The sequence below is a fragment of the Octodon degus genome, unplaced genomic scaffold (genome assembly GCF_000260255.1).
Source record: "Octodon degus isolate 3935 unplaced genomic scaffold, OctDeg1.0 scaffold00014, whole genome shotgun sequence".
In the NCBI taxonomy this organism is placed as follows: domain Eukaryota; kingdom Metazoa; phylum Chordata; class Mammalia; order Rodentia; family Octodontidae; genus Octodon; species Octodon degus.
The window spans coordinates 23,945,201-23,960,713 of record NW_004524590.1 but is presented as its reverse complement, the minus strand read 5'-3'; the positions used below and the strand labels follow the sequence as shown (position 1 = coordinate 23,960,713).

The 15,513-nt window shown below is 35.1% G+C and overlaps 1 protein-coding gene across 1 annotated transcript in view; it reads right to left on the bottom strand.

Annotated features, from left to right (window-relative positions):
- Positions 1 to 15,513, bottom strand: part of Thsd7b (thrombospondin type 1 domain containing 7B) — a 1,039,160-nt gene that overhangs the window by 271,815 nt on the left and 751,832 nt on the right. Inside the window, exon 15 of the mRNA XM_004626384.2 lies at positions 3,321 to 3,499. Within this exon, the coding sequence (XP_004626441.1) occupies positions 3,321 to 3,499 (179 nt within the window). The remainder of the gene's footprint in view (positions 1 to 3,320; positions 3,500 to 15,513) is intronic.

The following is a 15,513-nucleotide window of genomic DNA, read 5'->3' as shown; positions in this document are numbered from 1 at the left end:
AACTGCTCATGTCTTTCTTAGTAATAATTTGGTTACTCTTCAGAAACTTTGTCTTATGGGTGGTTAGGTAGTAGTCTTACACTGAAAATAAATTGAAACCTAACACCTATTTGAAAAAAAAATGAATAACTTACAGGAAGTTGTAAAATTGAACTTAAAAAAAGTCTCCCTGCGTATAGCTACACCACATTAGTAGTTTAGAAAAACAGGAATCCCTTCTAAAAAAGAACTGCCATAAATAATACAAGTTTGGGAGTATTTACTAAGTAATTAAAATCCATGACAATCCACTGTATTGTCAGTAAATAAAAAAAGTATAAATTAGGTCAAACAAATCTCTAGGTACAACACAGTACAATACAAACTCTTGTGTGAGCATTCATACACACAAAGAAGATTCCATAAATAAGGGCAAGTATACTTGTGGGATAATTATGATTCTGTCAGAAAAGGAACTGGGCCTGGGAGAATTTCCTTTATATTTAGGATTTTTCCTAATGTCCTTTGCCCTTCCCAGACTATGGGACAGAGGGCACACTAACACACTACTTACTGCCCTGTTCAAATAGCTTATATGAAGATAGGAAGTGTGTTTGAGAAAGAAAAATAATCTTCATGCCATGTCTATGGGAATGTAAATTAGAACAACATTATGGACAAATTTTCAAAACACCTCCAAAAACTGAAAACAGAATTCCAAATAAGCCAGTAATTCCACTTCAGGGTTTTTATCAGAAAAAGCTGAGATTAGCATGTCAAAATCTTGTTTGCATGTCTATGTTCCTTGTACCATGTTCCCAACAGCCTACCACAGAAATCAACCAAAGATTCTCTCAGTGGATTGAAGCACAAAGAAAATGTGAGATATGCACACACAGAATCTTATCTAGCCTTGAAAAAGATATAAACTCACTCATTTGAGATGACATTGATAGGAGAACATTATGTTAAGTGACTATGCCAGGCAGAGAGAGGCAAATAACTACATGCTGTCACTTATGTGTGAAATCTAAAAAATTAACTCATAGAAACAGAGTGGGATAGTGGTTACCAGAACATGGGACATAATTAATAGGCTAATGACAGCCAAAAAGTACAAAGTATAATTAAAATGGAGAATTAGGTGTTTTTTTTTAAATAAAACTTGAGTTCTATCAGAGCATGGTAATATACCTAATAAAAGTTGTATGTTATAAATTTCCAAAATTATCACTATTAAAAATTAAGAGTGACTGAGGTGATAGATATGATAATTATATTGATTTCCTTACTTTATACCATATTCCTATCATTGCTTTGAACCCAACAAATATAAATAACTACAATTTGTTAGTTTATAGTAAAACATCCACTCTATAAATATACAAAATATGGATTTGGATGACTTTAAAATTAACTTTCTTTAGGCCAAATATATACTAGATATCAGAATTCAATTTATATAAGAATAAATGTCATACTAAATTCTATTTCTTCTAATTAAATTCTAGGACTCATTTCTGAGCATTAAAGAAAGTTATGGAAAGCTACAATTGCTTTCTTGCACATAAAAGTTAGAAATATCCCCTGCAGACAGGCCAACCATCACTTAATTTTCACTTACTGAATTTATCTAAATTATTCATGAATTTGGATTTAATTTCTACCTGCACTACTTCTAAAAGTTGTAATTGTTATATGTCAAGAGCTGAGAACAAGTTTCCTTTTCCTAAGCCACAACAGGTACACAAATTCCTTTACATTCTTCCTACTCTCATATTTTTTCTGCCTGTTTCTATATATTTGCCTCAATACTAAGAATATAGTCCTCAGATTCATGCACAAATAAAATCTTTTTGTTTCTTGGTAATTTCCTAGTTCATAAAATTAAAATAATAAAATTTATGTTTAATTCTAATGTTACAAAGTTTTAGGTTTCATTGATGTTTTTGAGAACAATGCAGCAAGCATTACCATAAATATAATGCTTTGTAATTCTTTTCCATTTTAAATATTTGGAAAATCCCTTCAGGATGGTCAAATAGTTTTTACCTACATGCCATCTTCTTGAACATATTTTTTTTTCTTTCTTTGTAAGCATTATGTTTACTACCTCAGCTCTGAATGTTTTCTTCCTATATTCATTAAATATCTCTCTTTCTTCCCTTCATTAAAATCTTGAACTTATAAGATTTCTTTAAAACCTTTATTTTATTTCATTGTCCTCTGCTTTGTTTTCCCCAAAAGGTTTACATTTTTTAGTGAAGAAACTGTGGTCATTATTTTTAACATATACCCTTGAAAAATCTGGCAAACTAAGTTTACCCTTAGATCTTAAATATTTCTCACTAGTATAGCCTTTCATTTCAATGAATCATATGTCTTTTACAATAACTGAAAGGAAAATGGCTAGTCATAAACTGACACCTTGTATTTAAAGTCAACCAACACTATATATGTGATTCAAATTAAAAACAGAAGGGTTAGGTTTTCCTTCCACTAATTAATCTATGCAGCATCTCATCAAAATCAAGTTAGAAGGACAAAAATTAGTATAATTGATTGGTGATAGAAGTCAGACAGCTATTCTATTAAAATGTTCATAGTAACAGGATATACATACCCAATCTAAGAATAAAGAACATTTAACTGACATCATCTTGTGTTCCACCTATTCAATTGATTTAAAAACCTGAATGTCAATCCTAACATAATAAGTGTGAAATTGTGGGAGAACTTGGAGTTCTTTACTATAATTCTTAACTTAGACTTTGTTATATGTAGGTAAATCAAATTGAAATACTCAAATCAACTTTTCTTAGAAAGGCAATTTCATTAGACTTCTACATGGAAAGGTATTGATTAGGGTTTCATTTAAGAGAATAGGCATGACTTTTGCGAAAACAGAAAATGTTGCAAGAAACTTGGAGAACTGTAGAAGAACTGGTGAGACTGACAGTGAAAAAAATGAAATAAAGAGTAATATACAAGAAGAACCAAAGGCCATTTTTGGATTTGACTAACTATATTGCCAAAAAGTAATGTGATTTTTGCCCCAATATTACATACATGATGCATATATCACATATTAATATCAAATTGACCTCCAAGATCATTTACAAAATCAATTGAATTTAAGTCTGTAAATTCCTAAGGATATCAAGTTGGTACTGGCATTATCTACCAGTAGGTAAAGCTCCTACAACTGATACTATTATTTTGATGTCTGCTTTGCTATTCCTCCTTCCAAGCTTGTAAAGCTAAGTAAAATCAATGAATTACTTCACAGTTTTCACGGGAAACAGCACTTTTAATTTTGGGGGTTGTTTCATACACTTTACCTGATTTTTGAGATCTAGTTTGGGACATGGTCGACCTCCATTGTAAGGTTTTTCCTTTAGCCATTTGGATCGAATTCTCACTCCAATTCCACAAGACGAACTGCAAGATCCCCAGCTAGACCAGTCACTTAACTTGCAATCAAATGGACAGGGGACAACACATTCTTCTTGAATATAACCTGGAAGAAAAGCAAAACAAGAAAAGACAGGAAAGTCTGATCAAAATGTACTAATTAGAATCACTTTTTATTGCCATTATCACAGGTCAGATTTCTGAATAACTATTCCCACAATGGTTCCAATCATTTTACTCACAGAAAAATAGACCAGAACTTTAGGAAACAGATAAATATGGTTACATCTGCATTCAACTTTATACAATTCTGTTTACTTCATTTGAGTCGCAGAGTAATTATGAGATAGAAAAATTAAGAAAATTTCCAGTTCTGGTTTCTGGTAGAAATGGCTGAAGCAGTTTAGGGTTAGACATAGGACCATCTCTCATCACTGGGTATGTTATGTCAATACTATGATTTCTGTGAACCACCACCTTGAACATGGAGAATAGCAGGGTAAAACCTTCTATGTCTATGATTTGCAAGACTTTTGCAAATTTATTTATTTTGTATTTTAGGGAAGAGTCTACAGGGTGTTCAGGGTTTCACTACTAGATCAGACTCATAGTGACCCACCTGTTTACAGTCTCCCAAGAGCTGGGATTACAGGTGTGCATGACCACACCTAGTCTCAATTGCCTTCTCAGTGTATCTTGGGAGTGGAGCCAGCAGGGTAGGCCCAGGGATCGAACCCCCAGCCCTTGAGCCTGCTTGCAGATGCTTTAATCCTCTGAGCTATTTTGATGGCACTTGTTTGTTTTGCTTTGTTTTGGGTTTTTTTGTTTTTTTTTTTTTTTACTTTTGCTAATTTAGATCCTGAATCTCACTTCAAGATAGACTGAAGGACAAAGGACAGAACACAGAGCAGGCAAAGCAGGACATTATTGAAAGAAGAATGTAGAGGAACAGTAAAAAGTTGTATCATGGTATATTGCATTAGAATCAAGAGATATGAATTGAAAGATAGCTTTAGAAATTTTAGCTTAATTCCTGTCTTCAACCCATTTTATTTCTTTTTTTTTTTACTGTTCAAACTTGGTTTATATTGACATAGCAAACTTTACCACATTTTCATAAAATATTATTATAAACAGAGCCTTTGGATAGAGAGAAACCCAAATTCATATTAGCTGATTAAAGCATGCCAAAGAGGTCAGTGATAAGGACATTAAATTAATAATATGATATTTAATCTACCCACTAGAGGTTCTTTATATTAGGGGAAACTTTAGCAAACATCACTTTAAAATTGGGTAGCAAGCCCTGGTTTCTGGTTCACATGGGCCACCCACTCATGTGCAGCCTCCCAGCTGCCAAGTGCCTGTAGGGAAATCCAGCCATGCAGTCAAAAATGGGGAAATGAATTCTCCTAGTTTCCTCTGCGAACTTAAAACACATTAATGAATTAACAACACAAATCACTGAAGTACCAAAATTCCCAATATTCATCATAACTTTCTCCAGGAAAAGCTTTAAATATAATTCTAATAGAAAAATCAACTTTTCAAGGCAAACTTTCAGCATAATTTACAGAAGCAGATTTAAATAGAAGTCAATAACCAACCTAAGCCTAAAAAATACATACAAGTAAGAGTTATGTCTTTCTCCATCTTGACATTAAAATATAGTGGCTTAAGCAACATGGTGAAAGGCCATTAGGAGTCCCATATGTACAGGGACAACCCATACAAAAAGAATAAACTGTCTCTTTAGTCACAAGTGTTGATGCATTACTACCCAAATTAAGAGGAGAGAAGTGTTCATGTTAATATTTCTGTTTATTTGTCAAACAGACGCAAAGTGGGTATGCACCACTGCAGGGGCTTAAGAGAGCAACTGCAGAGCTAGCATGGCCATCCACAGGACAGTCAGCCCTGGACCTGAGGAAAGGAGGTAAGATTGCTCTCTAAGCGCTACTGCCCTTTAGCAAGTGGACGAGTCCATTGTGGAGTGGGTCAGGTTGCTCCTGTTGTTGGTACAAAAAGGATCAGAGGCACTCCATGATCTGCTAAAGCAGGCGCCATCAGCCCACTTTCTGATATAGTTTTTTCCTGAGTGATCTCATTGCTTTAACTGTCACCTCTACTGAACACTACCAAGTAAGCATGTCCCATATGATCCTTCCAGCGAATTCTATACTTCCTAGGGAGCCACTGTAGCCCAATTACACAAACTTCATCTTGTCTCAAATTTATGCCATCAATTTCCTCCTAAAACATTCTAATTCTCTTGTATTCCTCATCTCAGTTAAACTACAACATCGTCTGAATCCTATATGGTTGAGTGTGGGCAGGAACTGTGTTCTGATGATATTCTTATAATTAGTTTATGCTGTATGGCAAAGATGGAGGGAATTTAGAGATGTAATTAACATGGAAAATAAACTGATAAAAAGGAGTTAATAAAAAGGGACATTATACTGGGTGTGCCTGACTTAATCAAGAATAATAAATTGAAAAATGAACTAGGGATTTTTGTAGTAGTTACCTTATTGACCATGAAGAAGTGAACAGTCATGCCAAAAAGCCATACTATTTTGGGCTTTATTGATTATTTTAGATATTAATTATATACATAATAATTTCTTATGTTGAGACTCTCACATATGTTACAGAATCTGCAATCCTTTTGTCAGTTCCTCATTTAGGATTTTGCCTTTGCTAGCCCAGAATAATACAAAATTATCTCGACTGCTTGCTTTCCCCAAATTATTCTCTTCGGTGTCCATCCACTGTTCTTAGGGAAAAGCTACTTTTCAAGATAGATGAAAACTCATATTAACTCTTTCTTTAAATCTTTCACTGTTCTTCACTGACTTGAAAACACAACACTATCTGCAAAAGCAAAGAAAAACAAACAAACTTCTGTGAAAGGCAAAGTCTAAGCAATGCTTTTCAATATTGGCTGTAAAATACATCTTTATTGCCAAGACAGAATAGAGGCCAATTCAGCCAGAAGCACAAAGGATAGCCCTCAGATACTGGCAACTCTTAAGACTCCAGGTGATTCCCTTGTACTTTCAGTGCCAAGAGCTTTCTTTTTCATTTCCTTCTTGGATTTTAAATTCTATCCGTACAAACTACTCCATTATTTTTCAATCACAGTCACATTTTTGTTTGAAGAAGTTGAATTATTTCCCTAACTATTCTGGCATATTTTGCTCTCTAAGTAGCACTTATATAGTTATATAGTTACCTCTCCAGTTCAGTGCCCTTCCTTCAGGCCAGGTTGGAAAAACCTTAGAACTTGGCCAATCCAACAGCCTGCTAATTGAGCTTTATTTGTGCTTTAAAGGAGGACTTTTAAGCTGAGACAAAAAAAAATGCTAATTTCACACCGGAGACACTTTAATGTCTACTATGGATCTTCAACCAAGCTCTCCCAGCCTTTGAATTTTCTTCTCACTCTTATTGTGTTGAACATCTCATCAAGATGTTCTCAACCTTTAACATTTGAAATCCTTACTGGTTCCATTCCAGAAGAAAAACAGAAAGAAATGGACTAGAATACTTTAAATTCCCTTAGTCTTTCTTCTTTCTGGATGTTAAAATGGAGGGACACCTATTTTCCAATGCATGACGCATTCTTCTTTTGCAACAGTCTATGTCTTCATGTCTCTGGGCTTTTTCAAAACCTTATTTCTTTGGTTGCTTCACTTCCCTTTTCTCCCTGTATTAATTTTATATTTATGATTACTTAAATTAGTTTTAGAATGGTCTTAAATTTTAAAAATAAAGCTGATGAGTAAGGATTTGTTAATAAGTCATCAGAAAGTTCCTCTGAAATTGAAGAAAAAAACAATTTAATTTTCCAGCTGAGATTGTTAGAAGATGAATTCATCATTGTTGAATTTGAATTCTACATATATTTCTAAGGATCTTTGATCACCAGATCATTATTAGCTACACAGTAAATTCTAGATAAAGGACTAAAGTGATGTCATAAGCATAACATACTTTTACAGAGAAAAGGAGCCACAAAATTATTTATTCAGTTATCAGATAAAGGCAAAAGAACATTAAAAATGAGGGGAGGTTGTGGGGAAAAGGATGCCTTCCCCACTGTCGGTGGGAGTGCAGACTAAGACAACCATTATGGAAATCAGTGTGGAATTTCTTAAGAAGGACTGCAGGTCCCATTGAAGCCAGGTATTCCCCTCCTAGGAATTTTTCCAAAAGAACTAAAAACATACCACAGCTATATATGTACACTCATGTTTATAACAGAATAATGTGTCATAGCTAAATCTTGGGAATAACCTAAATTCCCACCAACTGAGGAATGGATAAAAAAGGTGTGGTATTTTCACACAGTGGAGTATTACTGGGCTACAAAAAATTATATTTTCTATGTAATACAAATTGTATAAGTCCCTGCACTTGCCTAAGCAAAAGGTTAGTCCAATGAGCTATCTCAACAGCTGCCATTTTGTATTCTTTTAAAAGAATATAAGAGGAATTCACTCTGATGGCATGCAACCAGGAAATATACAAATCTGAAATCTCAAAGTTCATACAAATAAAATTTAAATATCTGAGTGTCAACATGAAGCCTATTTTAAAACAATTTTTTAAATTATACATCCTTTTAATTGATATTTTAAGTCATCTTCATCCATGTTTGCTTATTGGAGGATTTTAATCCTTCCCTCCTCCATGATAAGAAATAAACCAACAGGGCCTTGATGTGACTGAAGATTATGAATTCAATAGATACAACATAATTTTGAAAAGTGTGCCTATCCGTGCTAAAACACAGGGTATTTATTTAATGGCAATCAAAAGTAAAACTGAAGCCCAAGGCCCTGGAATGGTATGAGTTTTCAAACTGCATCACCAGTCCACAAATGCTGACCTCAAGAAGTCAGTACTCGCAACCAGCATTAACTGTTTTTTGAACAAGGTAGTCTCTTTTGACACCAATACTTCCCAGGTTGTTACTTATATCCATTTTCCTTCTATCATCAAAATACTAAGTTATTTTTCTCCCTAGAAATTCTTATGTTATAAGAATATAAAAGAAAAAAATGTGAAATACAGCTTGAAAAATAACCAAGGTTGATATACTTACTATTTTCTATTTGTAAAGTAACAGCAAAAAATCTTATTGAATAATCCATACTCTATACACTGACACTGTGCTGAAATAAAGAAAACATAAAACAAGGAAATATTTTTAAAATAGTGACCAATCTAAGGTCTGGGATAGTCATGTGAGTTAAAATGATGATCATGACTTTATTTCACACCATTTAAACATTTGATGTTATGCTTTATATAGTTTTGGACTATTAGAATTTTTTATTCTACTTATTCAATGAAAATGAAACACATTACCAAATTTCATATTTGTTTTTGAAAGAGTTATGTTTGTTTGTGAGAGATGGGAAAATAATTGGAAGAGGTGTTTTAATGAGCCAATTTGAGATGTTAGACCAATACTTTACCATTGTTTCCAAGACAGCAACTGACAGTGTTAAGCACTTATTTAAAAAAATCTCAACCCATTAGCATGTATAAATATAGAGAAATGCGATAGGGTTGGCAGTTTGGCTGGTGAGTTTGTATTCAGCTATAACTAACCACTTATGAGAGTAGTTGCACACGCTGAGGGATGGTTCCAACCCTGTCTGAGGTCTCCATGAGCTCAGAGAGGGGAGCATTAAAAAGTTCTGGCATTATTGTCACCTCCTTTTAAAAAAAACTTACTTTATTTTAGATATAGATAAGTTAGTTGTATTATTTCATTTCATTCACACTTTCATTCATTCATTCACTCAGTGGTGCTGGCATTCAACCTAGGACATGTATACTATAGACATGTGCTCTACCCCAGAGCCACATCCCAGCCCCCAAACCTTTACTTTATAGACTTGTCAGAAGGAGAAAAGAAAATCAAATCCTTGAGCTAGCCAGCTAACTATCCATTAGAAAAAATATTATAAACTATGTGGTGTCCCATGTCTTTAATTCAAGCAGTTAAGAGGCTGAGGCAAGAGGATTGCCATGAGTTCAAGGCCAGCATGGCCAGTGAGATCAAAACCACCTTGAACTACATGGTGAGGTTCTACCTGAAAAAAAATAAGACAAACATACATGAAATTTATTATGGTCCTAGAATGTTCTCTTTAGTTCTAGAGTGACAAAATATAGATTTAACTTGCCCTTGAAGTAATTCATATTTTACAAGAGGACAGTCCTATAAATGAAAAAATTCTGGTATACAATCAAGTATTTGAGCAATATGATTCAATAATACATAGGAATACTGTGATAATTTGAGATCACATCAATGGAGTCCAGCTTTAATCTTCTAAGAAATTTTTTGTGAAGACTATTGTGGCATATACAAGTTTTTATACTTGATTTCAGACAAAAGTCTGAACAGCAATTATAAGTTTTTTGAGTAATTAGTTTGGTTTGATTCACTTGCTATAACTAAATGTCTCAGTGTCAATTTAATACAACAACCTAAACAACTGGTCTTTGAAATTGGATCACCCAGGCAATTTACTCAAAATGGCAGCTCCACTTGGTCATGTGGACAGACTTTCAACATTAACTCTCTGTATTTGTTTCCTCCAGGCAAAGATTATATTTTTCTTGGAAGACATTGAGGATATTAGGGACAAATGGAACATTAGACACAGAATAATCAGAATGTTCAGTTAGGATTTAGATACAAAGTGGTTTCTCTCATTACTGCAAATAAGTGCTATTGCAATTAAAGCAACTGAACGGTTAACCACATCATAAACTTGGCATCTAGAGCTGTAGGAAGATACATGGACTGTCGGCAGTATTGATCAGCAACTTGTAGAACTGAGGCTTGTAAGGCCTATATAAGGACCTCTCATTGCAGCATCCTGCCTTGAGAGAGTTTTACTAAAACTATATAATGTGCAGCACTTTGCATTCAGAGCTTAACTTGAAATCACAAGAACTATTCAAATATCTCAGCATATCCCTCAAATGTTACTCTAAGATCTGATGGTGAACACATAGTAAGTGTGCACTTTCCTGTCCCTTTAAGCTAGTGATGGATTAAGAGTAAATAAAGCATGAGCAACAGTGAAGTAAGTGACCTCTAGGTGGAAGTTTAAGAGCTGGACCATAATCTCCATAGTCCTTCGTTCTCCATGTGCCAGGGAATGGCTACCCTATCCATGAGACCTTGGGGGTGACTGTGATGTGGAGCAGAGCCTGCAGCCAACACAACAAGGATGTGGACCATGAGTGCCCCTTGGCTTCCGGCCATGGAAAGTTTGAAGTTGTCTGTTTCATTTTTACTTGTAAATCTTCTAGTTCATCCTGATGGATTGATCTTTCATAGGAAATTTATCTTTAGAAGATGAAATAAAGAACACTATGAAATAAATACTTAAGAGTTCTTTGAGAATCTATGTAGAGCCCTGAGAAAATGAAATGATGCAAATAAGTAGTTCCGAAAATCTGAACAACAGTATGTCAAATGAGAAAGTGAATTAAGGGCACGTGTGTGTGTGTGTGTGTGTGTGTGTGTGTGTGTGTGTGTTTTGTGTGTCTATACTTTTTAAGGGACATTTATAATTTATTATTGAAAAAGAACTGGCAATATGGATAATAAATCAAGGTCTAACCTTATCTGACCTGGGATAAAATATTAAACCTCAATAGTTGAATTTCCTTCCACTAAAATAAAAATATAACAATACTCCATCGCAACTCTCCATAATGCAGTACGTTAAAGGATATAATAAGTAGAACATTGGGAAAATTAACATATAACATAAGTAACATAGTAATATCTCACCAATACTAAAAGCTATATAGAAAAGCATAAGTATGCTTTCTTTATCATGTTTTGGGAGCTAGAGATTGATAGAGAATATAATTCTGTAAAGACACTTTAGCAGAGAAATTATAGGATAATAATTTTCAAATTTGGAAGTCATTTCTCATTCCAGATCATTTCCATGTAAATTAAAGGCTAGGATAACACTGACAAAATGAGTGATTCTGTATTGTGTCAGTAAATCAGTAGTTTGACTCCATCTCTGCTTTCCAAGTCTCCTGCCACCAGCTAAGGCCAGCCTCATTATCTCTCTCATTATCTCTCCCTTGGACTATTAGCATAGCCTCTTAGCTGGACATTAGGTCTTGAATGTCTTCTTTCTAATCCATTCCATGTCTGGTCAGCTGCCATGTTAATATCCCTAAAGCAAATCTCTAGCTATATCAGGGCTTCCCTTAAAATAAATAACCTTTATCGTGTGGCAGAATTTGATTAATGTACAGGCATAAAGAAAGCAAGAGAATAGAATGCTGGGAAGAGAATGCATGTTACATGAAGACAGAAATTAACCAAAATATTTCCATGTCAACAGAGATGCATCTTGCACAAGAATTTGAGTTTAAGGACAAGTGTAAGTTTGATTAAGACAGTGGGATCATATTAGAAGGTCATAGTTGGAGGGCCTCAAAAATTGATTAGAATGCTAATACTAGTTTGAGTGTTGTTATGGTTGGTGTCCAAAATGTTCCTCTAAAGGTTGATCTTTTGGTTTTCTTTTTTGTGATTTTTATTTATTTATTTATTTATTTATTTATTAAGGAAGGGTCTACAGGGTGTTTAGGATCTCACTACTAGATCAGACTCATAGTGATCTGCCTATTTACAGCCTCCCAAGAGCTGGGATTACAGGTGCGTGCCACCACGCCCAGTCTCAATTGCCATCTCAGTACACCTCGTGGGTGAGTGGGGCCAGCATGGCAGTCTCGGGGATCAAACCCCCAGCCCCTGTGCCTGCTTGCAGGTGCTTTAATCTGTTGAGCTATTTGGCGTGCCCCAAGGTCAATCATTTTGAGGCTAGCTTGATTGCTACTAAGTAGGTTTGGAGAAAGTGACTGGATGTTAATGGCTCTAAATTCAACAGGTAGACTAATCTTTTGGTGTTCTTGTTCCTCTGAATGGGTATATTAGGACCTTGTCACTGGAACCAGGGTTCTGAAGGGCATACATTGTCACTGGCCCCTTTCTCTCTGGCTATTTTTCTTTTCCTTTCTACTTCGTGGTTGCTGTGAGGTATGCAGCTTGTTCCCTGACTCACCCTTTGTCCATGATGCTTATTGCAGGTCCAAAGTTATAGAGTGAGCAGCATGCAACAGTGGATGCAGGAGCATCCATTACTGGATTGAAATTGCTAAACCAAAGGCATGGGAGATAGCTCAGTAGAATAAGCACTTGCCTGGCAAGCACAAGACCCTGAGTTCAATCCCTGGTACCACAAAATAAATAAATAAATAAATAAATAAATAAATAAATAAATACATACATACATACATAAATACATAAATACATAAATACATTAATAAATAAATAGATAGAATCTACACATGAAATTGCTAAACCATGAACACAAATAAATCTTTCCTCCTTTAAGCAATTTTTTGTTGGTACTTTTCTCACTGGTACTGGAAATTGAATCCAGGGCCTTCTCACTAAACTACATATCTATCCCATTTATTTATTTATCTTTTTGAGAGAGGGTCATTATAAGTGGTTCAGTTATCCAGCCTGAACTCAAACTTAGAATTTCCTTCTTCAGCCTCCTAGACTACTGAAATCAAATGTTTGCACCTCATGTTGAGCTTCCCTTAAATTGTTTATGTCAACTGTTTTGTCACAGGAACAAAAAGCTAATTAACAGAGCTGTGCTCAGTGATGGGAGAAGAGATAGCAGTAGCTCAGAGCAACTCATTGAAATAAGAGTGGCAAAATTCAAAAATTAAGTGACAAATGTCTAGTCGTTAAGCTAAAAGATGATTGTAGGTAACAAAGTAGATACATATGCTGCTAGGGAAAAAACATAACAAAAGATGATAGAATGTCATATAATTAACTGGCTGTGGCAGGTATGCACGACCAATGTGCTACCCACATAGGAAAACAATTATCTTCAAAATGACCAATGATCCTGTCTCTTAAAAAGCAGCTTTATTCCCCAAATGCTAGGACAGCTCTAACTGAACTAATCCTTACAACTAGCCACAGCCAGTTTGTGAGGAGGCGGATGCCTCTTTATGTCTCATAGGACTCAGAAATACACAAGTTTGGAAGAGGACAAGTGTTTCTGTTCTCTTTGCTTCCTTTCCTTGGTTCCAAAGGGAGCTCTCACTTAGATCCTGTCATTCTATTTGGTAAGTACCATGAATTTATTTACTGTACATTTGATTATTTGTGAGTTTATATATTAATTTTGATGTCCAGATTCCGCAGTTGAGTGATTTCACATGAAATGTGAATGTTCTAAGGACAGCTGGTATTCTACCATATCAACCACAAGCTGGAACTGAATAGTAGGGTCTCTTCAAACAAAATGTGCCTTCATAGAATGCTGCAGTTCATAAATTTAAGATAATTTCTTGACTAAAGAAAAGTAAAAACTTATTAATAAAAGCAGACAAAGGTGAGGCTGCTGTTATGGTGGGGAAAGTAGAAGGTACAGAGATCCTCTTTCTTGGCTCACCACAAAGGCCACATGAAGGGATCCATGAAGAATCATCTGGAACCCCTGATTAGGCTGAGATCCCCAACAGGAACCAGACTCTAGGCTCCTACCCTGAGTACATGAGCTCTGATCATTATATAATGGAGTTCCTTTGCTAAATCTCAAATTTAAAAATGCAAACTTAGGTGCAATAGTTTGGAAGTAGAAGAGCACTTAGTGTAAGTTCCGAAAGTGTCAGTTCTTGTATACAACTTCTCCACCTTTGAAACTTAATTCTTAAAGGTGGCAATAAGAGATATCATGAATACTCAAGTAGCATAAGCACCAGAGCAAGGTGCATGGAAACATTCCTCACCCAGAGCTGAGTTCCTTCAAAAACTCAGTAGCACAGAACAAAGTCCAGCACAGGTGAAGTGTGCACACACCAAAGTTAAGGGACAAGAGTGTCTATGTTTTTCCATTTGTGGGACTATTGAGTCAGTCAGACATTGACTGGTATTTATGAACAATGAAACAAGTTGTTATATATTCTGAATTATGGATTATATAATGGAGAAAATTTATTAGTAAAAGTTGCTTTGCAAAAGAACTGAATCTTTCATTGAGCTAAAGCAGAAATCAATGTACTGGAATGAATTCACAGTGCATTAACTCCTTGCAAGTTACTGTAAAACCCTTTGAACTTTTGCCAAGGTGTAAAATTAAATATGACTCCTAGTCTCACTTTACACAACATGCTGGTAACATTGAATTTGTTTCACTTACCAATAAATTTGTCTCCTAATGGATTGTGCATTGCCTAATTTAGAGATATACATTTAGATTTCAACTGACAAATGGATATCCTATACATAATTTTATTTATGTATATTCATACCAGTCTGTGAACTTACAGCCTACTTGTGACTCACAGTTAAGCTTACTTGTCAACTTGACTGGGTTAAGAGACTCTTCGAAAGGTAACTGGAACAGTTGGAAGGTGTGGTCCAATCAGAAAGGTTACTCGGAGGGTGCTTTTGGAGATCTCTCTCTCTCTCCTCTCTCTCTCTCTCTCTCTCTCTCTCTCTCTCTCTCTCTCTCTCTCTCTGGCATGTTCTCCTCTGCTGAGCTTCTGGACCACCACAAAGTGAGTAGTTTTGTTCCATCATGTATCATTGTCGTGGTGTTTCTACCTTGGAGCCTGCTTACTTGGACTGAAATCTCTGACATAACAAGAAAAAATAAACCACTCCTCCTTTAAGTTATGTCTCTGTTTGATATTGGGTAACTGCTTCTGGCAAAGAAAGGTAAACCTAGAATGATCTCATCGCAACTTTCAAAGACCTTACTAAGAAATTAAGCTATAAGCACAGATACTGGGCTTTATAATTTAAACATAGTTTGTTTATTTGTAGAGTACTTTAGCCTATTATAGAGCAGAGAGATTATCAAAAAGGAAGATGGAAAGAAAGAGACAGGAAAAGGAATATTGTGGGACTATCCTGCTTCAAGGTTGTATATGGTGATATTTTTGGACTTATGTGCAAACATGAGAAATATATAATTCTTTATCCTATTTTTAAAATATAATCTAATTTTTAATGTTTTT